The sequence below is a fragment of the Diadema setosum genome, chromosome 13, assembly GCF_964275005.1.
Source record: "Diadema setosum chromosome 13, eeDiaSeto1, whole genome shotgun sequence".
NCBI classification, from domain to species: Eukaryota; Metazoa; Echinodermata; class Echinoidea; order Diadematoida; family Diadematidae; genus Diadema; species Diadema setosum.
Window position 1 is genome coordinate 29,050,776 of NC_092697.1, and position 27,331 is coordinate 29,078,106.

General features: G+C 37.7%; 1 protein-coding gene across 1 annotated transcript in view; it reads left to right on the forward strand.

The window, feature by feature from the left end:
• Positions 1 to 27,331, forward strand: part of LOC140236559 (uncharacterized) — a 40,891-nt gene that overhangs the window by 6,971 nt on the left and 6,589 nt on the right. The window contains exons 3-15 of the mRNA XM_072316485.1: positions 13,206 to 13,230; positions 13,940 to 14,296; positions 15,542 to 15,649; positions 16,483 to 16,601; positions 18,189 to 18,423; positions 19,162 to 19,363; positions 20,522 to 20,787; positions 21,445 to 21,590; positions 22,425 to 22,584; positions 24,518 to 24,877; positions 25,311 to 25,688; positions 26,151 to 26,264; positions 26,940 to 27,065. Coding sequence (XP_072172586.1) covers positions 13,206 to 13,230; positions 13,940 to 14,296; positions 15,542 to 15,649; positions 16,483 to 16,601; positions 18,189 to 18,423; positions 19,162 to 19,363; positions 20,522 to 20,787; positions 21,445 to 21,590; positions 22,425 to 22,584; positions 24,518 to 24,877; positions 25,311 to 25,688; positions 26,151 to 26,264; positions 26,940 to 27,065 — 2,596 coding nt within the window. The remainder of the gene's footprint in view (positions 1 to 13,205; positions 13,231 to 13,939; positions 14,297 to 15,541; positions 15,650 to 16,482; positions 16,602 to 18,188; positions 18,424 to 19,161; positions 19,364 to 20,521; positions 20,788 to 21,444; positions 21,591 to 22,424; positions 22,585 to 24,517; positions 24,878 to 25,310; positions 25,689 to 26,150; positions 26,265 to 26,939; positions 27,066 to 27,331) is intronic.

A 27,331-nucleotide genomic window follows, 5' to 3' on the forward strand; every position in this document is an offset into this window, starting at 1 on the left:
CCTTAAAGTGCATCGGGTTACGTATAGGTGTACCTGAAGGAAAAAAAAAGCGAACATAACCACTCACACAAGTACACACACTGCAGCGCTCAAGTACCCCTGGACAAGCATGGTATGTACGCACACACACACTCACACACACACGCACACACACACGCACCACCACCAACAACACCAGTTACAACCCGAAATCGGACAGAAAACACCTACACGACCTTTTTAGGGACAACACTTAGCTCTGAGACGATGGGGGACAAAGGAATGGAGATGAGACCAAGTGGAGTTATCCGTCATCCATTCCGAGCAATCTAAATCAATGTTGCTTATTTTAATCCTCCTTTGATAAACGTTGTCACCAGACTACTGGAAAATACATGTTTTTAAGCTTATGTTATTGTACATAAGCTTACATTATCATTAAAATATTTCGTTTTGGGATATCGAACTTTTATTCACATTCGGACTATCAAACCTCATCTCTTATTTTGATTAATTAACGTTCGGTATGATGAACCTAATTTCCTCATGGGATTAGCAAAACCTTCGGATAAACGACAGTTATCTTTCTACTTGACAAAGGAGAATCTAGGTATACGGTTTTGTGCGTTAAGCCACAAAAAAATTCAATAATTCAATAATACAACATAGATATAATTTCATTCCGAAAGCTGCAATTTTTTTATTAGTGGAAAATTGAGCAAAGAAAATGGGATTTCATCGGGATTCGAACCCGAGACCTCTGGACTGCTAGCCCGGTGCTCTAACGAATGAGCTATAGAAAACCCTATTTCAGTGTTCGTCCAAGAAATCCTAAATTCTGAGTGCTCGGATGGTCAGAGGCTATTATAACAGTGTGTTCGTGTGTGACACACACGCACACACTTAAACCTGGCATAAACCCGAAGGATAATTCAACTTTGGGATAATCTTTTTTTTTTTTTTTTTGGTTATAACTTCCCCGTCAAGTTCTATTCTCAATATCTTTTCCTTTCCAGTAAGCTATTGATATGTTGCCAAGTATTGTCTTTTACATCGCCAGTTGATCATGATTAAATATCAAATTCCTTGTCTTAACTTATAAGAAGGCCTAATATACAATTTCTATTATAATCATGTAATTCAAACAAAGATAATGAAGATGATCCAAAGGGCCAAGTTTAGGATTCATCTTCGATTATAAAACCGATGTTTTAGATCAATAAAGACATCATCAAGAGGTCCTTAGAAAACGATGGAATTGTGGACGGTTACAGAGGAAGCATGGGTCCGCTGCACATACAAAGCAAAATGTCAGACACCATATTCCAAAGCATGAGCACAGTAATAGTGTCAGAAGTAAATGATACAAATGAGGTGATGAAAAACAAAACAATTTCACACAGTATTTGAGAAACAAATTAAAATTTGCGTTGAAAAGTTTGCGCTAAAAAGATTTCGTGCCTTTTTAATCATCACTTCAAAGCACATGGATCAGCCTGTATGAAAAAATTATTTTCTGTGTGAAAAAAAAAATAGGAGTAAAGGTAAATGCAATTATTAGTTAGATCATTTATATATGTTGATGTACCCGTAGACACCGGCATTGTATATCAATCCGCTATACTCCCACTAGAAAATGCTTTATGGTCGCACTTCTTTAGAAGTGTAAATGTTACTTTCAATCAAATATTTTGTGATCGTGTATACCTTATTACTTGATTACTTGAATACTTGGCAGGAAAAAGGAGTCCGCTGAAATGGTACCATACATTTCCGTGAACAGTGTTATTCCATTTCGATTAATGCGCTCATAGACACAACGGATTATCAGCACCTGCAACGTCACCTAACTTTAATCAGTTGCACTGATATACGTATATATATATATATATATATATATTATATATATATATATATATACAATATATATATATATATATATATATATATATATATATATATATATATATATATATATATACATATATATATATAATTTTTCTTTTTCTTTTTTTGCTCTCTGCCCCGCAAGTTTTGGAAGATATACCGCAAGATATGTTCTATTGTATTATCAGCTGCATTTACACAAATGCAAAACAAACAACAACACAGATCCCTTGATACCACTGCTCGAGCGAGAATGCTTGTTCAGCTTGATCCTTAATGGGTAATGGAATAATGAAAGACAGAAGCGAGGCCATCGCGATTGTTGTAGGGGATTCATCCGAAAGTCATGCAAGTAGTGGCGGCAGTGACTGCGGAAATGTATCTTTTTATTTCATTTTATTTTACTCGTTGTACAGATTTGTCTGGATCAAAACCGCTGGCATTTTTCACAATGGACCACATCACTCCAAAGATTCGTTGTCATAGGAACCATCTCGGAGACGAATGACCGACAAGGCAATGTCATTACATTTTCTTATAAGTATAACGTAGCATAATGTAAAATCTCGCACGGAAAAACAAATACATGTGGAGAAATAGAGATGAAAATCATGACTTTTGAGGGGTATAATGGATAAGCAGTACAGATGGGAAGCGATCAAAGGGGTCTGATTTTAACTTGCAGTTATATGAACATTTCTATCATTATTCATAAGATGAATTCCGAGAAGTGCATCAGGTCACATTTATTGAGAAATCACTTCAGATTAATCGTGCATTTGTTCTTTCACATTTCCTTGTGCATGAGTGACCACACTCAACATTTTTTTTTTCTGGCGTTCGTTTGTAATGATTATTTTGTGTTTTTTATGTGCATTCTCTTCATTGCATGATTTCTATGTTTTGTTATCATTTCACGGCCTTGCTGAAAAACAGCTTATAGCTGAGGGCAGGCTTTTTACCGTGGTTAACTAAATAAATTCAATTCAATTCAATTGAATTCAACAAAGTTCCGACGATGGTAATTCAAGAACCATGGTAATTTGACATTATTATTCAAATTCATTACATTTACTGAAATTGAGTTATCTGAAAGGCTCAATAATTGACGCAAACAAATATTATAGCAAAGGTTATGTCGTTGATGTCCAATTGCATTCCCTCATCACAGGTACACTAGAATGTCTCATTACTGTATCTTACAGTGTAAGGCATTATAGGTTCGTATCTTTGGCCTACATTACAAGGGACATGGGGACAGAGAGCTCAAGCTATCACTCTTGTCATGTAAATACATCTATACCTCATAATAAATGTTTTTGGTGTCAGTGGAGAAATTGTCATGTTTCGAGAGCATGTTTACGCCTACATCCCCATTGTGACATATTTGTCTTTATCCGCGTTTCCTTGCGTTTCCCTATCTCATGTTTCAGTTAATTTCTACTGTAAGAAACAACAACAACAACAACAACAACAACAACGAAAAAGTAGACTTATTAAATTGCTGATGATATCTCGATGACAATGCTGTCGAGTCATAACTCTCCTGTAGATGTGTTCATGATAACGTATCAAAGATTGGATTTGATAGATGATATATAACAACTTTTTTTTTTCCATTTCTTCAACCATTACTTAGCACGATACTTTCATGTCATATGTATTTTGTTTTTGTTTACGTCGCATTTTATAATCAAATGAAGTATTGCAGTGAAGATTGGCTTATAACTATAAAGTCATTAGAAAATGTGTGAAGGGATTAACATTTCAATTACAAATGATTTGCAAACTTAAGTCAAGGTTTAGAAAAAAACATGAAAAAATAAACCTTGCACTTTCATGATGTATTTAGAACTAAAATAAACGTGTTCTTTCCCCTTTGCTCGGCTGGTGTGTAATCTTTGATTTATAAAAGTCATCTTCAACAAGGAGTGACTTCACCCCTTAACATGCTTAAGCCTTAAATTTATTATCTCCTGCCACAAATACTGTCCTCATTATCTAACAATTCCAAAACTGTCAGATGAATCATTCAGTTATAAAGTGTTGTATACATAACGGCAGAACCACTTTGAAACGGGCTTGACGCGAATTTGAAATAATTTGATAAATAAGCTGATGATTGATCACTTTGACACTATGATTCTGGCGTGATGTTGGCTCTGGCGTAGATTTGGATCGCTCTCATACGTGCAGAAGGAGGACGAAATATATCCTTCTATTTACGGAAAGAATAAAAAAGAAACAAGGGAGACGTAGCAATCGTTCAATGTCAAGTTTGTTGCCATTTTTTGACAAGAATATAATACACATCTCACTTTTTTATGTAAGAGAAATAATATGAACAAGAGAACATAAATTGGACAGAATAACCAACTATCGTCGAAACCTTATAGGAACGATACATTGCAGAGATTGCTAATGTAATCAATGTGAAGTATCAATATGCCTTTCGTGAAAAATGGAGGGACCATGAAACTAAAAGCACAATGCTTGTAAAATTGGGCTACTCGTGGAAAAAAAAAAGAAATCAATGAAAACAAAATATAGTTGGAACAGCAGCAACAACGACAAAGTTTGAAAACTCACTAAAAGACAGAGGGACAAGCAGACACATAAAAAAGATAACAACATCATAGGTCAATGTCGCAAATGTGGAGGAGCGGGCAGGGCAACAGCTGATTGTTTATTTTGAATCAACCAGTACTCAACCAGTATCTTCTTCGAAATGAGTAATGAACACAAGGAACATGACTGATGAAAGTGACAGATGACTGGCTCTTTGCGCATGATCAAGATTATTTTAATTGGACAGTATCATAGGGCTAGTTAATTGCAAAAAGCGTTTGAACTGCATCATCAGGCATTTATTTTTAGGCTTTGTGACACTTTAGTGTTGATAATTAGTTTTTTCCCCTTTCCAGTATTTTCTCACTGGAATGCATATCCGACATAATTAGGTTGATTGTGTATTATCTGATGGTTGATCATGTATTATATGATTGAAAATATGATTTGTGGGGTACATCAAGGCTCACTACTTGTATTCTGATCCCTCTTGTTTATCATATTATCAATTTGCCCAGATGTTTGAGAAGATGCCTCATTAATATGTACACTGACTCAAAAAAAAAAATAGATTATAAGATGAATGATGATGAAACTGTTCTTGTGTATATTGCTATTAGAAAATGGTTTCCCGTCATAAAATATAATATAATAATATAAATAAAATATACAAAATGATTATATGAATAAAAATATAGTATATTAATGGTATTGAAAGTATTCAACTTCGTCGTTTAAATGACTTCGTTTTTAACACATTTCCACTTTATTAAAATGAACATGTATACAAATCTGTGTATATATAATTCTTAACATTATATATTACAACCCATAACTCTCACATAACATACAGACAAACAGCGGTGATTACAATATCATGCCCAGTAATCTTCAAGAAAATAGCATTTAATGATGTGATATTATACCTGCTTCTTATTGCAAAGCAATACAATTATGCGTTTTGGGATGATTCCGAGGAGATTTGGGTTTGACTGTGAAATCAAATTTGAAAGAATACAAATGTCAACACAAAGGACAAACAAATTACAAAACCAAAGTGACTATCCAAGGCCTGCATTTCCAAAGACACAATCAGTTAATGTGGGTGAATAACCAGGTTGAGGGAAATCAGTTTCTTTTACCCTGAAATCGTCTTAAGACACTCATCTACATTATTTGTATGAATAAAATCATTTTTCTACTTCATACATATAGACTCAACAACTATGCGGTCCCGATCGTTGTCCATATAGTTAGGAAACAACCTTTCCTTTCATTTGATATATCATACAACAAGGATGATAGGGTCCTATCGCATGTATGCTATTGGTGACTGAGAGTACACATTTTGACATCCAATTGTACTGACAAACATAACAGTAACTATTTTCGTTCATTGAATTATCACAATATGTTCTCTCTGTGCACATCAAAGAATGTAGTTTCCTCTTTCGTCAACAAAGTATATGTGGTATGCATTTCAGCGTAGCATCAACTTTCAATCAAGTTTTGTAGACATTTCAGTGTCCATTCAACACTATCGACTTCATGACTTGTATAGGTTTATTGATGTGTTACATTTAAAGTACCGTCCTATGTTCACCACGTTTTCAAGGGAATCCCTTTGAAGCGTATACTCGTTTTAACGCAGGGCTATTGAAGCGTATCGCCCTAAGGGGTTTTGGGTTTTCAACAGTAAAAAAAAGGTCATTGAGTCCAAAGCTTATTCCAGTCACTACGGTGGTCGGTCCCTATGGCTTTGGCACGATCGGTTTGCCGTTATATCGATGACGATTAACAGTCAACCTACAAGAAGTTTCCAGGACGCAGCCGTATGGATTAGAATGCCGCTAAGACACTAAAATAGGCACTTATTCAACATCTGCATGCACTTGTTCACCGACCGGCGATCACAACGCAGTCCGCAGGAGACGGTTCGGGTAAGCTCTCATTATTCATCTTATTACTATAGGGTCCAATAGCTATGTCCTGAGTTTCACACATTTTTAAGTTCATTGAATGCATGTTATGCAAGTGAACGGACTCACAAATTCCCTATATTTGAGAAAAGGTTATTGTTACACCACTATAAACCTTTAAAATTCATACTATCATCAGAACTGACTATTTCCGTGGCTCAAAGGAAAAAAGAAATGTTATGACATCATTTGGCGTGTATCATGGTAATCTGGCTGTATTGTATCTGTCAAAGGTGTATTGATTCCCGATGCCTATTTCATTCACAACATTGTACCTACTACTTTCGAGAGGTTTGGCAGCATTTTGTAAGTACCTACACAAAGCTTCTATTTATCAGTGCAAAAGGAGATTGATTTAATCATTCAATTATTAATAGAAAATGTCTGATAGATTACAGTGCCAGAGTAGAAATGTCTATATCATATCTTCTAATTTGACTCAATCTCATTAAATATCAATCGTGTTATGGCTAACAATGTTACTGAAATATCCTGTGAAGTTTAGACTAGTTTTCTGAGATGTAACTAAAGGTAGCGTATTGGCAAATGAAGTGTTGATTTTGAGATCTAGCGGTATCACGACAACTATTTGTGGTCAAAATGCATGCATATCAGAAATCTACAGACTCTAACTAAACCTATACATAATATCGCTACACTGCGAGAAAAAAAACAAAACATAGCGTTTCAACTCATTCGATTCCATCAAAGTTTGTCAGATCAGCAAGCAATACATTTACAACCCGTTATGATTTGCTACAATTACGAATGTACTTTTTTATACAGGCGTTTGCCTTTGATCATATTCTCTGAAATTCGCAATGAAGTTATTCAAACCACAAATGATTTGATAAGTGGCTAGAACAATGTAGAATACGTTATTTGTTACCAGGAATAATCCTGGTGGCGATTGGCCGTGTGTCACCCTCCACCATGCAAATGCAAATGTTTTTGTTCATTGGAACGTTTTATCTTTATTTGCCACACCCAACGTTAAGGATGGGGACATGGGCTGTTCCACGCCACCGTACCCATTTCAGCTAGGGTGCATGCAGCAGGCGGGACAGTTACACGCCGAGTTTAGGGAGTGGTCGGGAGTTTCTTATTGTCCGCTGACAGGATTCCTTGACTTCTGATTTGTGCACAGTTCACGTCGTGCTTTCAGGCGGTTCAATTAAGGTTATTGATTTTTGTGGAAGAAACCACGCTAGTGAGTGAGAAAGCCGAGTACCTTCCCTTTTTTAACAATGAGCTTAACAAACATACCTCCATTGTATACATTATGCCAACCTTTACCTGCGCGGGGTTCCTTATCAGGGTTCAAACCTTGTAAAGAAATTGACTGCCTTGTGTTTAACGAAATGAGAATTTCCCACTGCATTCTACGTCTTTTCCTTACATTAACCCTTTCCCCTTAGCTTTTCCCTTTTTATTATTTTCATTTCTTTTGGTTGGCATACGATTGCAATTGTTCATAACATTATTTTTCCCCTCAGACTGTTTCCCCATTTGAATAGGGCTGTAATTGAAGAAATGATTAAATATTATTTGCTTGTAATTGCTGCGTTTAGAGACGTCGAAAGAGTTCCTTATGTCCCCCCCCCCCCACTAATTTGCACAAAATAAATAAATAACTATTTTTTTTTGTACTAATAATAAACTAAATAAAGGTTATGGCCTTTATGGAAAGACTTCCTTTTGAGACAGCCACCCATTGTACGCGGGACCCCTGTGATTAGGGTTAGTGTTAGGGTCAGTAATAGGGTTAGGGTTAGGGTTGGGGGGGGGGGGGGACATAAGGAACTCTTTCCAGAGACGTATAATTGAACTTAGAAAATGCTCTTCCACAACCCCCCCCCCCCAAAAAAAAAAAAAAAAAAAAAAACATGTACCATCATCACATTCTTTGCATAAAAATGTATTTATTCTATACACACAAAGTGGTGGTTAAGGTCTTAATTCTAAACACATAAAGTGATGGTCATATGGTCATTTTCTTTTTAATGTAATCATTCAGGTGTCCTAATAGTTTTTGGCGCCGTAAAGCTTTACTTTTCACATGGATGCCTTCATGCATTTATGGAAGGCATATCTTCCCTTCTCTTACACACTACATTTTTGTGAAGTCACTTCTTCTACTTCATCATTTATATCCCCATTCTCCCTCTCTTTTTCTTTCCTCTCTCTTTCTCTCTGTCTCTTTGAATCCATTATGGTACGAAGTGCATGCAATACTTATTACAGCATGGTCTAAACCGTTACACGTTATGTCAAACTATATCCGTCCCCTCCCCCGTCATACCTATTGCCCCTTTATTATCGGGCAGTATAATTTGACAGAACATTTTTTTTTTGTTCTTTTTTTTTTGCTCGTGTACCAGAAGTGCAAACAGACGAATAGCTGAAAACCCAAAATATCCTTAGCACGAATGTTTTACCATTTCCCCATTTTGCAAGTAATATACAAGTCTCTCAGGTGATGCTTATGGTGTGGCCATCTATCATTACGCATGTAAAATCGTCCTGGCGTCCTTGAAGCTTTGTCGCTATTATGCTCTACTTTCCACGTGGATGCTTTTGTACTTTTATGGAAGGCACTTTTCTTTTCGTTTGCCTTTCTCTTACGCGCTACATTTTTTTAGAATTGATTCCATCTCCCTCTTAAGTGAGGTACGCATTGCACGTATAAATTATTACAAATGGCATCATTTTGAAAAAGTTATACATTATTCTAGTATAAATTTTCTCTGCCTAGGGTCCCACTTAGATTGGACCGTGATTGACGAAGCATTGTTTGGTTGAAATTTATTGTAAATATACGATCGATTTAACATAAAGATCACCTTCGCATGAATCGTCCTATCATAAATGTTTCTCAATCTTATTCATAGAAAATGATAAAAGTCTTTCAAGGGGTGGGTATGGTCATTTCTTTGATTTCACATCAGTCAGGTGTTCCTGATAGTTTTGCGGACTTCATGTTTTGCTTTCCACATGGATACATCCGTTGTTTAATACAAAGTTTGTCTCCATTTCTTCCATTACTTTTGAGATTTTTTTTTAAATCTTAAACGACATCGATTCCTTTTTATGCTTTCTCTTATTATGATAAAGAAGTAAATATTGTAGTTATTACACTAGTTATTAATCAATTTCGATGTCAAGGGGACTAGGTAACGGATTTTTTTTCCAGAGTACAAGTTCACAGTGCATCTTACCTACACACCTGGGGCCTATATGTCGTTTCAACACAGTTTTCCGCCCATTCTTATAGGCACCACTAAAACGTCGTTTCAAGCCTGTCCGGCTAAAATCCCCTTTCCCTTTCAGTTGCCTTTGTCTGTTAATAGGTCCATTGCTAAACAATTCTTCAATAGTACTTCGGACAATGAGTTCCAGCTTCTTTGGCACCAGTTTGGAGTGAATACCGTTCTGTTCAAAGTCAATGGGAATCGTCCATAGTTAAGCTCTGTTTGCATGAGTGCGGAACAGCTCCTTCAGAATTAGGCCTGACTTTCGTTCACTGTGCCGTGAGTCATAGATTTTCCTCCTTAATAACTGCTATTATTCTAGGGGTTTAGTTCTTCCGTCAGAAAATGGGGCATAGTGCACGCTAAAGATTTTCCCCTTCATGTACTACATTTTCATTCAGATTCCCCTTCGCCAAATTCTGTATAAAATAAGTTTCAGGGACGGCAACCGACATTGGCAAAATCCATAACATCAGCATTCAAATTCAGGGAGTACATTAGAAAATTGCGATACCCCTCATGACTAGGAATGACATGTCGTAACATGTGTCATTCTACGGGCATTTGTCTCATTCTTATTTCAAGTAGGCCTACAGTCACATGAAGCGCCGATGCAACATACCCTTCAATAGGTAACAGAGATAAGTAATTATAAAGAAAGAGTAAAAGCAGCTCCACCCCAATGTAAAATATCAATGTTACATTAGGTCAAGACTCTTCTGAATAATTGTAATCGTTTTGCAATTCATGATATATTAACATAGCGCGTGTTCCTCGCAATACATGTTGCATCATATTTGGTCATATTTCCATTGTTTACAACTAATGGACAATGGTCTTTCTGACACTTCAAATCAAAATAAAATGACAAGGAGCTTTTTTTTTCCCTTAAATGTAAAAAAAAGGGTTTACCTCAATCATTTTAACGAGCACTCTCTTTCTGTTTCTATTATTTATTTTGTCCTTTCATCATGTACAACGATTGCACTGCAAAAGTGATAATCATTCTCTCCTATGTTGAAACAAACAAACAAACAAACAAACAAAACATCGAAACATAACTGGATCGCTTGCTAACCCCGATCGATGCTTAGCCTTGTTTGAACAAATGGCCCTTATTCTTATAATGTATTCAAACTGCAACCCCACATTAATGAAAACAAATGCTCTTAAAAGTAACGTGGTAAAACTCTATGTTTGAATCTGCTTTATTACGCAGCAAATATATTCAAAGGTGTTCTATTCGTTTCCCTGTTCACCATTGTTGGTCATAGTGATCAGTGTGCTCTTATTGGGAGTCCTTGTTTAGTCCAAGCTGAGGTAAATAAATGAACTATTCAGAACCTACATGTAGCGCATCCCCACATTCGGGAAAAGGACATTTCTTTCTTTTTCTAAGTTGGATAGATCTGCACTTTATTCGTTTTCAAAGGGACATAATGGAAAGGAAACATAATGAAACAATTTATGAAATTAATGATCAAACAAAGAATTAATTTGATAAAGTTCATTAAAGGGGATGGCTAGTAACTGATCAGTGGGAATCAGTGGGAATGCTGGGGGATGATTGTTCCATTTCTTGTGTTATTCATTTATGAATACATTATATATCTATTGTTGTGTGTAAATTATTTGCTTCAGAACGGTCTCATATTCAAGTAATGTGCAGTTTAATGCCCCGTCACTGTACCGGCATGCTAGCCTGGAAACATTAAACTGCACATTACTTGAATATGAGACCATTCTGAAGCAAATAATTTTCACACAACAATTAATATATAATGTACTCTTAAATGAATCCCACAAGAATTGGAACTATCATCCCCCAGCATTCCCAATGATTCCAACTGATCAGCAGTGGCGGATCTACGGGGGGGGGGGGGGGTTAAACCCCCCTCTTGGGCTTCCAAGTTAAAAAAAAAAGAAAGAACACATAGCCAAACAACAGACAATATTAATCAATTATTTTAAGACCAAATGAAACAAAAAAAAAAACACTTTTCTTGTGTAAAAGTTGTCAATTTCAAAACTGAAAATGCAAAATTTTCGCCCCTAACGGAGCGAAAATTATAATACGCTAACAATATACATTATCATACCTATGCATTATAACAATATTTACTTATGAGTAAATCTGGTGTATAGAGTGTGCCCCGTGGAACATACCTTCAATAAACCCTACATTTTTCCTTTTCTTCGATGCTTCTTGTTATACAAGAATAATTTTTATTGCTCGAACAATGTGATTTCCTTTTAACTTTTAATGAATAATTTCAGGCGAATGGCAAAGTGAGAGTGGCTCTCTCGCTCTGTCCGTCAACTTATAGTGAAATGAATAGTTTGCATAAGTGATGATCATAGTCCTTCGCAGTAATTTTTTTTTACTATGTTTAATTCCCTATACAGGAATTTGATTTAAATGCCATATAAACGCGACATTTATACTCTGTTTTACAAAAAAAGGTCCTATATGCGTGGGAGGGGTCCCCCTCCCCCCCCCCCCCCCCCCGGCTTGGTCGCTGCGTTCTCTCGCCGAGGATCTCACACCGTCACATAAAATGATGTTATACCCCCGTATAATCATAGTCCTTCGCAATGATTCTATCCACTTTTCAATTTCCTAGATATTTGCTTTTAATTGCTCTATAAAAGCGACTTTTGTACTCCGTTTTTACAAAAGGTCCCTACCGTGGGAGGGGGTATCCCCCTCCCACACCCCCAGCTCGGTCGCTTCGCTCCCTCGCCAAGGATTTCACACCATCACATGAATGTGCCCCCCTCCCAAACCTGAAATGTTCCAGCGAGCTTGGGGAGCGGGTGGGGCTGCACCCCCCTCCCTCCCTAAAAAAGATATATAATTCATTTATTTACTTTTACATATTTGGGCAAAAAAGAGGGGGGAAATAGAACGTGCAAGTATGCTTAAAATCGCAAGCTGGCAGCCCTAAAAATGAAAAACCTCCCTACTGTGGGAGAGGGGATACCCCCTCCCATACCCTCACATCCCCCCCCCCCCCCCACCCACTCGCTTTGGTCGCTCGGGCTTGGTCTCTATGCTCCCTTGCAATACCTAGCTCAGCCCCTTAAACCCCCTCCTTGGAAAAAAGCTAGATCCGCCCCTGATCAGTTACTAGCCATCCCCTTTAAACATGTAAACAAAGTTGCCAACATGAGTAACAAAACATCGAGCTTCAGTCCTAACGTCGAGGATACCATGACATGGGAGCGATATTTGTCTCCTTTTATATTTTTTACCGCTTGATTAAAGACTAATAATTACGAATATGTTTATACTCGCCGGCGTGGAAGTATTAAACAACTCAGAGGTATTAGTGTTATTGACTCTCCTCCTTTCTTGGATCCCACGTGACCGAATTTTGATGCTATTGACCACTAAGGCCATCATTGTGAGGTATTCGTCTTTGTTTTAACTCTCTCTCTCTCTCTCTCTCTCTCTCTCCCTTTCTTTGCAGGGGTCGTGTCAGAATCCGGTAGGATGATGCGGAAGTTTCTCTTAATTGGTATCTTCTGTCTTCTGCAGTGGCGTGCTGCCTCTGCAGAGTCAGGTAAGCGTTACCATGGTTACGCCTAGCCTTCCAAACACATTTATCACAGACTGTATCCACGTTATGATCATGATAAATGCTGTCCTCTCAGTTTGATATATGCCTATATACATTCCAGTGTGAAATACGATATTCTTTTTTTTCAGTATAAATGTGTTGTATATGTTTGTTACGGCGACAACACAATCACAAACGAGTATTGGTTTTGCCACTCAGCCTGCTTAGGTGTTATAAATAGTTGATATAAAAGATGATGTGAATGATTTATTTAAGTTATTTTCAATTGTGAGAAGCAATTGTTAAAGATCATGGCATTTTTCTTTAACTGATTCCTTTTTTCTCAAATAATATTTATTCATTTCCATTCAAATAATACAGGAAACATCAATTCGCTCTGGTATGACTGTATAAATATGAAACTGATGCAATGGTGAGCAATGGTGCACACACACACGGACACTCACACGCACACATACAGACGATAAACTGTATAGCTTTGAAATTCAAATGTTTTACGGTGTAACCATGCAGGGTGGTAAACTTCCCTGGTGTGTAGTTGTAGCTGACCTATGTAAGTAAGGGATCTCGTCTGACCACTCTGTGTAAACACGGAGTAACAACACGAGTGCATTGTGCTTATTATGCAATATAGCAGCCTATGTAATGTTGGTTTTATTCTTATATTTCAATTTTATTTTTGCTGATATAGTTGAACACGAAATTGTTACTCTGTCCGGGCAAGCATCGGAATACGTCCTCTCTCCGTTTTACCCGGAAAGTTACGATAACAATCGAGACATAATCTGGCACATCACCGCTCCGGTGGGTCATGGCGTGAAAATGGTCTTCGTCGACTTCGAGCTCGAGACCGGTTTCGACTTCCTCGAGGTCGGCTTCGGCTGGTCGCCCGAGTGGGAAGGGGCGGGCATTCTGGGTAGATTTACCGGGACGAATGTGACGTCAGAAATCATGAGCCCAAACCAGATCGTGTGGATGCGATTCACGAGCGACGTGTCAACTTCTGCTCGTGGATTTATCGTCCAGATCAGCGCTTTTGAAAATGAAGGTAGGAAATACACTGCAAACATATAGTCTATATTATCACTACACATTCATTAAATGGAACTTATGGATCTTCTTTGATATATTCATTGCAAAGTTAAACATCACTTCCAAAGAATGGAAAAGTCGCCGAATATCTATTTCAGATTTGGATATCTTCAAACTACTCTAGAATCTTTGCCTTCCAATAAAATGTAATTCATATTATTTTGTGACAATTAAGTTACCACAGAAGCAAATAAAAAGTCAGTCACATCTGTGAAAAAAACTAGTCTTGAAGTATGGAATTGGCCTTGAAAGTCAAGTCAGTTGACATGTTTGGTTTAACCGCAAAATGTTTTCGATTTCAAGTCATTCTTGAACGTTTGATTTTCAAAGAAGTTAATGAAAATGCCAACCTTTTGAATTTGGGAAAAATATCAAATTTCTTGAAGGTGATTGGTTTTTCAGGTTTATCATCATAATCACTGGATAATTCTTTTTTTTCTGTTGAGGGTTTTGCCTTTTGATTATTGAAATAATGTGGAGACCGATCAAATGATCAGATCGACAAACGATTGACTATAAAATGGATGAATGATAAGACAGATTGATTGGCTCATAATATGTCACATTGTTTATTCATATAATAAACATTGTTGAACAACAATAATTATTGTCTTTAATGTGTATATTTATATACAAGATACTTAAACATGTCCTAATCAAACATATTGTTCATCTAATAATAATCACAGCTGTGGAAAAAAAAAAAACCTCTTGCACAGAATTTAGTTTGGTCATAGAAAAATGCTCCCCTTAACAAAGTCCTTTGTTTTAATCTCTGATCACGCCAGGTGAACATTATCTTAACTCACTCTTAACTCATGAAGCACAGATAAGCACTCTTCCACATTAGTGCAGTCTATAGGATACTGTATACTAGTAGTTTGATGTCCTCAGAAACACACATACAAACACACGCCATTCGATCATTCCCAATAAAGCCCTCTAATTCTTATAACTCATGAATGGGCGTGGACCGGCCCAACTAGGTCTCGATCTTACCAACTGGCATTCAAAGTAAGGAAGATTCACTCGCACTCACAAAAGCCAAATCCTCTTTTAAGAACAAGATTATCGGAAATCTCCTTGAAACATAATCTTAACCACAATTCGTGTTCCGGTATTTGTCGACATTCCGTTTTATGCATGGCTGCCCACTGGCCTTTCACTCTCTGGCCACAATAATCGCTTCACCTATGTGAAGAATGCACGGAGGACGAGTTCCAGTGTTTGAGTGGACAGTGCATCAACAAAGACCAGGCTTGTGACGGCAACAATGATTGCTTGGACTTCTCTGACGAAGACCTATGCCGTAAGTCTCAATAGCTCATCTCGTTTCTTGTCCAAGTGCCCCCCCACACGTATAATGACATCAGCACCACTATTAGACCTTTTGAAAACTCTGTGCTGATATTTTATATGGACACAATGCGGCGGAGTGAACCCTCTTCTGACACACCAAAATAGTTTTCCAAAAAAGCGGAATATGTGGTTCCCGCTTTCGAAAGAGGATGCTTGCTTGTAAATGATTGGACACTTTTGTAGTAGATTTCGGCTGAAGATGAAGCAGTCAAACTTAGCACATATCGTAAACAAGTTTCATGCTTGAACTTGTAATATGAATCATCGCTGAAAACTTCTGGAACATTCCCTGAACAAAATGATGTATTTGCCAGGTATATAGAGATTACAGTTTGGCGCCAAGTTGCACAAACGCCATGATATACAGTGTATATTCATTTACCTACCAGTGCCCTGCAAATAGATTGGACCCCACACGTACGTGTGTGTGTTATCATGTACCATGATAACTGGAATTTACGTGCAATATCATAAGCCAGAAAGATCTAATTAGCTAGGATTTTTGTCAAATTCCGGGGAGGTCATACGAAGCAGTATAATGTGGTCATTATGTAAGATATTGTGCGCGTTTTCAAGTTCACTACATTATATCAATTAGAGGTTATTTTGATAAGAATTTGCATTAATATTGCAGTGAGAGATTGAGAACGAGATAAATACTGCACTGTTGTAGTAGCATATATAGTATATATACTGGTCAAACTGAACATTTCAAAAGTGAAGACGACTCACACAGAAGCATATAGAAGTTTGTTTTCATGCTCTGTTCTATACCCGTAATAGCAACGTGCGAAGAGATCCCCCTGGAGGTGTGTAGGAGTCGATTGGATTACGACACAACTTTCTTTCCTCATCAGTACGCCACCAACGCCACGGTTGCCCAGCAACGCTTTTCAGAAGTTGTAAGTGGCTATTTATTTATCGTCTTTATAAATGTAACCGAATCGCGCATCTATTCTGTGGCTCTTACTAACTGCAGATCAGTTTTTATTCTTTATTTGAAAAATTAAAAATTTTATACCTTTTGGTTTGCCGCAAAAGCCAACTTCACAAATCCTAAACAAATGTAGTCGTGAAATGATTATATAACGTAAATGATTAGAAAATAACTTCTGCTACGGTATATATATATATATATATATATATATATATATATATATATATATATATATTCTGATTGCCAACCATCATCTGCTGCTTGGCACTAATGGGCGCGACAAAAACACTCTACTTATCAAGAGCTACTGGGTATTTCTGAAGCATGAAAGTGAACACAAATTCATCATGTACTGGCGTGAAAAAAAAACAACAACAACAACAAAACATTGATTATATCTTAACCACTCCATGGAATCCACTGGCAGTGTCGTCATTGTGCATATTTTTATGTTATATTTTATTACATTGTATTATATTATACACTACACTGGCTTCCTGTAGAAAAACGTATTAACTTCAAGATTATTCTTCTTGTTTACCGTACATTGCGTAAATTTGCCCCTGTCCACCTTCAAAATACTCTTCATCTTCACCAACCACCACGTAATCTCCGTTCATCAAACTCGCTAAAATTACAGGTACCTCGAATCAAGCATAATTGGGGGGATCGGGCTTTTTCATATATGGGCCCAAAACTATGGAATGGCCTACCAAAATCTCTTAGAGAAGCATCTTCCATTGATAGTTTCAAAAAGAATCTCAAGACATATATTTTTAATTTGAATTGAAAATATTGTATACCTGTATGTATAGTATGTGTACGTATTATAGGACTATTGTTTGTTGGTTTATTGTCTTATCGTTTTCTGTGATTCTGTTGTAACGTGACACAATATGTACTCTGTTCTATAGCGCCTTGAGTATCTTTATTAGGTAGAAATGTGTGCTTTATAAGAGTCTCACTATTATTATCATTATTATATTATACTATACTGTATTATATCATATTGTATTATGTTATATCATAATATAATATAATATAATATAATATAATATAATATAATATAATATAATATAATATAATATAATATAATATAATATTATATTATATTATATTATATTGTGTAATATTATATTACATGATACTGTAATGTATTATATTAATAATCATAATAAGGGGGAATAGCCCTCCATAATTCCCATCACTTGAACAATAAGAATTTGTTACCATATCGCCAAATTCAACCAAATTGTATGTACACAAGAAAACCAATAGATGTGACAGTAATCTAATTTACGGACTTCGCGAGCTCGTAGGAAACGGATTAACATTTTGATTGGTCAATTATACACTTTATTTCGTTACTTGTCATGCATAAGAATCACTATTTCAATAATTCTGTTACTATCTATGTTGCTACGGTTTTTTCCTAATTGCGAAATGAACGAAATATCGCATTATTGATGGTGTAAATATTATGTATTGTATTGTATTAATATGCGTGGCCGTTTAAGTTGTTTTCCTCTTTTCACCCTTGTATCAACAAAAGGTTGTAGCCATTTCTTCGTGCCACTCCCAGCTGATCACCTTCATGTGTTCGCTGCTCTACCCAGAGTGCGCGCACAACGGACCCACACACCGGATGTGCTACTCGGACTGCGTATCCGTTAGTGATGCATGCCGGGACGAGTACGAGCAGGCGTGGAATCGCCCCTGGCCATTTCAGTGCTCAGGATTTAGCGACGAAGACCAAGTAGGGAGCAGCTGCTTCGGTCCTTCCGGAGGTAAATCTGAGGATTTTAGTGCTAGGGGAAAACAATGATACAAGAAAAGGCTGAATTTAAAAATAGACACAACAAAAAAAGTTAAGTACGAAGTGCAAAGAAGGGAACGAATTTGAGAGGGACCTCAAACTTGAAAGCAATATAGCCAGATTTTTATGTGCAGAGCTACCGAAGAAAATGAAAAAGGGGTGAACAGAGCAAGATCTACGAAGGCTGTTGCAGAAAACAACCCACACGCTTAACGAATAACAACCCATTCTGATGAATGGCGTATCCGCTCCGAACAAAGATTAAAAGCACAATCACTAGGAACACAAATATTTGGTCGTAGAAACATGACTTCTTTCCTTTTCACCTTGCTGATGGCTTCGATGACAGAAATGAGTGCTCAAGTGAGGATAAATAATCCAAGAGTATTTGAATAATCTATCGTGTAACAAATCATAATAATGTTACTGTATTTCATCCTTCTCTTCTTTTCTCTATATCCTCTTTATCTTCTCCTTTTTTTATCAGATCCTGCTCTGTACCCATGGTCTCACCTTTCCAATATTCCTGCCAGGTTGATGACAGTTTTTTTTTTTTTTTTTTTTTTTTTTTTTTTTTTAAGTGCCACTGTCAAGCGTATTACCCATTTCCAAAACTACTTGACGCTACATCCCAAATATCTCTGGTGTCAATGCTCAATGTTTGCTTGGTTGTTATTTTTTTCCATTGTATTCACACTCTTCATACCAGATATCTTACGCACTGGGGTGTGCGGTACGCGTCCAGGGTACGACTCCGGAGGCCAGTCTCGCGTGGTCGGTGGCGTGAACGCCCGCAGGGGCGAATTCCCGTGGATTGGCTCCATGCGAAGGACCAGCGACTCGACCAGAGACCATCTCTGCGGAGCGTCACTGATCGGCAGTCGCTGGGCTATCACCGCTGCCCACTGCATGTACGTATTTTTTTTTAATCATTGAAACCATGATTTAATGGCAATCAACTTTTCATACTCCCAGGCAAGATTTAAATCAGTGTGTGATCTGTGCTCCCAGTGTGCGGGTAATATAAACACGATGTTCAGTTCGAAATGATCTATGGATTTTTTTTTTTTGCAATGTTTGAATAGCCGCAGTGATGAAAATTGATCGAGGTTTCACATACACTATGTTTACTATAAAAGCATCAAAATACAAATAAGATGTACTTTTTGCTTTATAAGCTATATTCGTCCAAAATAAAACATTGTATGCAGTACAGTGCACTTTCTAGTTTACTTTTTCCCCAAAGCACACAGTTTTGTGATCAATATTCGACAACTATTGTTGTTGGGACAGGGGAAATTATGTATAAAAATGAAACAATCAGCTTTTAAAGGTCCAGTTTACCTTTGGGAGCAGTGATTTCAAAAATTTTCAAGATATCATATTTGATGCATATGTGTAGGTCTGTTGTATCATAAAACATCCTACCATATGAAATATTTGCAATAAAACCTAAAATATAAGGAGATATCAGGGTTTTTCTCAATAAACCGTAACTGTATACGGTTTAGTCTGGAAAAGTTTTTATTATAACTATTGTTCACATTTTGTGTATTTAACAACACTTAACATCGATTATACGGATTCAAATTTTGACAGTGGTTGTTTCTATCCCTAACTCACATTTTAGAACTATTTCATAGCACTAATGCTTTCATCTGCAAATGGTAAATTATGCCTTTAAGATGTTATATTTGCATAACTGGTGATCGCACGATTCCCCATAGAATGCGTGCATGTCTGAGCCTGACAATGTACTAAGTCCTTAAAAAACTTTATACAGATGTATCCTACTTCCAAATCCTGATTAAGATGGAATGCCTTTTCCGAGTAATCGTCCTCTTGCATTTAATTATTAACCTTCGCTTGCAGAGGAACAAACACACGTCTCTAAAAATAATAGAAAATTACATTCAAACAAGCTCAAAAAGACTGATGTCATCATGATAATGACGTTTACAACCTTGATTTTCTCAGTGTAAAAAAAAAAAAAAAACAACAACAAAAACTGGTACTACAAATATCCCTCCCTTGGTTAATCTTTGTTTTTCTTTGTTTTGTACACCCAGATTCTCCTACGTAGATCGCTTGATTTTCGGCACCATCGATTTAGCGGGGGAATCCAGCACCGCCGTGAGCGTTCTGGTCGATGAGATCTTCATCCATCCCGACTACGACGGCGATTCTTCCGACAATGATTTTGCCCTCATCAAGCTAGCCGAGGATATCCCGTTCGGTGACAACGTCAGACCCGTGTGCGTGGCGGAGTCGTCGGACGAGCTGAGAGCGTACCGACGCTGTCTAGTCTCTGGCTGGGGTTTGACGGAACAGGGAGGTGAGGACTTCAGATGAAAATACTATTAGCATTCATACGTAAAACAAAAAGAAAAAAATCGGGATGACGATTGCGATCAATATCTCAGATTTTTTTTTTTCATTTCTGTTTTCTTTTAAACAAGCGTACACATGGTCAGAAATAGCAAGATTTGTATCCCACTATATTTCCGCTTGAGTCGATCCCACAAACACAAAAGACATGGGGGCTTTCTGCTGTTGTTTTGTTCTCATTGTGTCTTTTATGCTCGGGTTGGATGGGGTGAGCTGTTCAGCCTGTAAATAGTTATCTGAATGAGTCCCAAACTTTCGTCCCTCACTGATTACATAATACAAATGATAATTCATAATCGACATTGATGGCTTTTATGTCTCTGATGAAGATTTGGGAAGATGACTTTAATGAGAATTACTTTCATTTCGATGTTTTTGTGCATCACGAACATAATGCCATGATTGTAATGATGATGATATTAATATTAACAGCACTGACTGACAGTGATGATAATGATTATAACTAACGTTGAAAAGGTCATCGTCATCATTATCATCATTTTTGGTCATTAATAGGTCCATTTTTGTGCTAAAATCATTTCTGACATAAAAAGAACAAAAATCCATGCATTCTTTCTTACGCTTTCTTTCGTTTTTGATGTAGGCCGCATGTTGCCAGATACACTCCAAAAAGCCGTTGTCAATCTTCTCCCATACGAATACTGCAATTCCACGGAATCCTACAACGGTACTCTGACCGAAAACATGATATGCGCCGGGTACGAAAGAGGGCGTATTGACACTTGCCAGGTAATATTCCAGATAATTTTCATATTTTCCCATTATGCAGTACATAAATCGACAACTCCATGCATAGATTTGTGGAATTCATTTTCGTTCTTGCGCAGAGAAACAGTACTTAGAAAAACCTGAAGCAAATTGCACTGAACAGGGATGATGACATCTACAGGAGGTTCACATATTTCAGAAATGTAGCAGTGTAATTCCATTGTAAATACCGCTTGCTTGCGAGTTCACCTGTGTATAATCTATGCATATTTTGTTCTTTTGTTCTGCTTCCTTGAGCTCCAACTCATGCATTTTTATGGTGACTCTGGCATGTCATCATCCTTGTTCATTGTAATTTGTTTAAGATTTTGAAAATATTCTTATTCTTCATCCCAATTATCACGAATTCTGAAACTCTGTCCTCAGTGTAACTAATTTATAGTTGTTCAAATGTACAAATCTGAAAATCATATGGAGGTCTCCTTCAATGTTTTTTTTTTTTTCATAATTAGAAATAATTTCTAGGGAACATGGCTCAAAATTCATTTCCCTCCTGCTGGGTACTCAAATATTATTATATTCATGCTGACCAAGTGTATCAAAATAAAACCAACGAAAAGAATCTCCATGGATTTGTTCCAAGTGTGTTTATAGATTATTATTGACGAATGAATCTATTCTTAGGTGAGGACGAATCAATGAATTTTCAATTACAACACAAGTAGCAAACTGTAGTCGCGTAAGGAGTGAAAACAAGGCATTCGCGTAAGAATAAATAATAAAGTTAAAAAATGGCCCGCGTTTATAGAAGAGAAGAATGGCATTGAATATCATTTTGATCTTTGACCCACGAAGGGAGACAGTGGCGGACCTCTGACGTGTGAGGGCGACGACGGCAGGTGGCATTTGGTAGGGGCAACAAGCTTTGGCGAGGGATGCGCACAACCGAATTTCCCCGGTGTCTACGCGAGGATCTCGCAGTACCAATCGTTCATAACGGCAGTGGTTTCTGGAGGTACGTATAACACACTCAATTATAGTGATAGAGATAAGTTATCTTGCGTTATGCTTTACCTGAAATAGGGAAAAAACAGCAAGTTGCGGATGTTGCACCATATACTTTTATGCGTGTGCTTTATACAGACGTCCCAGTTTGTCGGCTGATTCGTGTTTTATCTCTATCTTTATATCACAGGGAATAAGGATGTGCTGGGGTGAAGCTGTAACACCATGTATTTACCAAAATATTAGTAGTCGAATAAAAATACACACATGACAAATAAAATACCTACATTTCTTTTATACAGAAATATCATAGCGCAGTGATTTTAGTCGCCTGTTGCCAATTACAAGGATGGACAAAACGGCGTCATCTTTATTACGATGAATTATTCGTACAAGTTCCATGTTATATAGTATGGAGATAGAGCACGGCACGGAGTGCGATAGTGTCAGTGCAGTGAACGCGAGGTTTCTGTAGATAGGTGCCGCCTCTGCATACGAGCCGCTAGGCGAGTACGCAGTGCACACCATCTGAAGCGTATCCGGGCAATTACCCCCCGAGGGCAATTACCCCCCGGCTAAATACTGATTAGTGGTAAGGTTAGAGTTAAGATTAGGGTTAGGGTTGGGTTTAGTGTTAGGAGTTTGGGTTATGGTTAGGATTAGTTTCAGGATTAGGATTAGGATTAGGGACAGGGGAAGGGTCCGGGGTAATTGCCCAGGGGGTAATTGCCCTAGACCCCATCTGAAGATACCGAGCGTCTACTGCACTTACACTGTCGCACAACGGAATAAGTGGGCTATTTCTTTTATGAAATAGCGACTTTTGATCAATACCCCCCCCCCAAAAAAAAAAAAAAAAAATATATATATATATATATATATATATATAATAGAAACGACATTATACACGATGAGTGATAGACACATTTCAACGCGATAACGCCTGGTAACGGCAGTCAAAGGCCAGCTCACACTGCGATTCTTGCGATGGGTTGTAGCATCGCAAGCGTTGCGTGCCGGTTACTTTAGATCAATGGCACGATGAATAATGATACACAAACTCAACGCAATACCACGAGAGTGGTATATCACTTTTTTTTTTCTTTTTTTTTTTGCGCGCGCGACATCTGCACTCCCGTGCAGTGCGCGATAAAATTTGAATGCCACGTGACGCGTTTTGACCAATTATCATGCTTGAAATCCGCTAGCTATCTTATAATATATACAAAATACGCAAACATGTGTAAATATTTAAGTATCTTTAGCTATCCATTTGTATGATACTCATGCATTCATGATATACAAATACCATTCTATCTATCGATTACTATCTTTCTGCCAGAATCTAAAAAGACAAAATACTTAAATGCTTTGTCATTCTTTCAGAACATTTCAACCGCTTCTTGCGATGGGTTGTAGCATCGCAAGCGTCGCGTGCCGGTTACGTTAGATCAATGGCACGATGAATAATGATACACAAACTCAACGCAATATCATGAGAGTGGTATATCACTTTTTTTTTTTTTTTTTTGCGCGCGACATCTGCACTCCCGTGCAGTGCGCGATAAAATTTGAATGCCACGTGACGCGTTTTGACCAATTACCATGCTTGAAATCCGCTAGCTATCTTATAATATATACAAAATACGCAAACATGTGTAAATATTTAAGTATCTTTAGCTATCCATTTGTATGATATTCATGCATTCATGATATACAAATACCATTCTATCTTTCTATCTTTCTGTCAGAATTTAAAAAGACAAAATATTTATATGCTTTGTCTTTCCAACCTCTTCTGTCTTTGAATTTGACTACTGTAGCATTATAAACGAATTAGTAATAGCAGATACAAGGAGTATAGAACACACACATTTTTTTTTTGTCGCAACATCATTTGCATTACCAATGTTAATATCATATATACTTGCCTTGTTTTACAGCCATTAGGCCAGGAATAACTGACATTAATCTCGAGGAAGGTTCTCAAGTCGTAATTTCTTCGCCGAACTACCCCGACGACTACGACACGGATACACTGTTGGTCTGGAAGATCACCGCCCCTGAAAATCGTAGCGTTAGAGCAAACTTCCTCGACGCCGACCTCGAGTTCAGTTACGACTTCGTCTACGTGGGCAACGGCCTCACTCCTCTCAGTTTTACGGAAATCGCGGCGGTGACTGGATACGAGAACCGTCCCTCACTGACGTCGAGCGGCCGCTACATGTGGGTGATGTTTACCACTGACTACACGATCACAAGCAGTGGTTTTCAACTAGAACTCTCGGACGTTGACCCAAGTGGTTTGTGTGCACCCATATAATAGCGTGATAATTCACTTTGCGTGAATTACTATTATTTTAGATACTTTTGTTGTTGTTGTTGTTGCTTACTATTGAAACAGTGATTGCTGAATGTTTAGTATAGCTGATCCTGTTGTTACCTGTTTAGAAAGCAGCGTCTTTGTAGAGAGAAAACCAACCAACGTGAGAGATCTATCGTCTCTTGAGAAGAGCTATCAAAATCTAAACTTGAAGAAATTTGAAGTTAAGTGCAATACAATATTTCCATTTATTCCACTACTTGTTTCGTCTCGGATGTTGACTAACCAGTTGTTGTCTCACCAGTGGCATCTTGTGACAAAATGTCTTTGAAATAGCTTTGCCGAATGAGGCTCCAATAGGCTTGCAAAATATGTCTTTGTTACTCTTCCTTTCCGTTGTTTTCTTTGTTAAGATGACAATTCTCGCATAACTGTGCGTGAGCAAGAGATCACCCAGCTAGCCTCGCCGAACTACCCGGGAGACTACGAGAGCAACCATCACGAGGTGTGGGTGATCACCGCTGCGGAAGACTACAGTGTCGTCGTCGAGTTCGTCCATTTCAATCTCGACTTCTACACCGCTATATTGGACTACGGCTACGGGGCAAGCCCAGCGAGAAGGTCGTTGGAAGGGACCCTATTCGGCGAACAGCTGCCAGCAGATATTGTGTCCCCCGGAAATTCCATGTGGTTCCGATTCGTCAGCATTGATGATGTGGCGAGCAATCGCACGAGAAGGGCGATAGCGGGAAGAGGTTTTTTGATGAACATAACATCCACGTTAACTGCAGGTCAGCATCAGGGCCAATCTTTTAACAGAAAATGTGATATAGATAGTTATATATAACGACAAAAGTGATCTCGTTTGTCTATGATGCCAGACCACCTTCAATTTTGCATCTAAAAAAAAAATACGACAAATTAAAGGTTTGGCATGTTCTTTTTTTGATAACTTTTTCGTAGTACATATTATGTTGCCATGATGACAACTTAAGTAATGATGAATCGAATATTCTTGGAACAATGTTTAAAGTTGATCATCATTCTGTAAAGATAAAGATGTTACCTTTTCACGTTTTTTCTGGCATTACTGAATGCAATCCGGGATCGCAGTGTGATCGAAGTAGCCTTAACCCTATGAGCTTCATATCAATTTCCTTTCCATAAGTGTGTCGGGAACTTCGTGCATTTTTTATCCCATTGGAACAGAAATGGTTAATCGCCAAATAATGTTCTCAAACTTCTGCTTACAGGGATCGACGACTGCCTAAGTGGACCGTGCTTTAACAATGGTACCTGTATTGATCTGCTCGGAGGCTTCCAGTGTAATTGCCCGGATGGCTTTGGGGGTGACGAATGCGGCTTTGGTAAGGACGAGATAATTCCATGGTATTACCATTTCAAAGGAGTCGGTAATTTAATTTCTATATTTAAAACTACTACAGCTGTAGTAAAACGACTTCTACCACTACTGCTAATAAGGGATTGCGTACAAAAGGGAAAGCATTTTATCCCTATGATCAGCTTGATCTCCTACAGGTCAGACGAATAATAATTTTTATGGTAAAGCGTGATGACTGTCACTGCTCGGAGGCAGTGGCGGTCATCGTGATTTGCATACTCGGCTAGCGATATTCAGCGCAATGCTACTGAGATTTGTCACAAATCAAAAGTTGTAGAAATTGAAGTGCGTGTTCCGAAGGATGGACAGAGAGGGTTATACCAGGTCGGAATTGTCGGAATCCTTCCTCAAAGAAAGGAAGAATTACAAAGGTGCTGTTTCCTGTATTTGTTCTCTCATCATTATCACCTACTATGAATTCATTTTATACGCATTTTAAGTATTCACACATGTTTCGAGTGTTGTTGGTGCTTTTTTCTTTTTCTTCTTAATAGAAAGGAAGTGACCGGAAAAGAAGCATGCCAGGTTCTTCACTCATCCAGAGTTCGGTCAGAAATGACCGGGAAAAAAGACCGAAAACGATTTCACCCTTACATTGATTGTCCACTTTTCCTTCCCGTTTGGAATTCTATAAATTCAGATAAAGACGAGTGTTTGTACGACCCCTGCCAGAACGGTGCAACGTGTGACAATGAATATGGGTCGTTCTCCTGCATCTGTCCACCAGACTACGTCGGAGAACTCTGTGAAACTTACATTGATAACAGTGAGTAAAGTTTTAAGTCAATAAATCCAACGTGATTTTAAATAAGGCTACAATAGGAAAACATACAAATTGTAAAAATGAAAGTCTCACGAGGTGAGTGATATAAAGTCCGAAATGACATTTTTTTTTCTTTTTCGAAATCCCGAGATTTGATGTATTCGAGCACCTTTCTAAGGGTATCTTTAATGCTGTCATCAATCGGGAAGTGATACACGAACACGGACGTGCTACATCCCTTAAACAATAGGTCGTTAAAAAAAAAACCA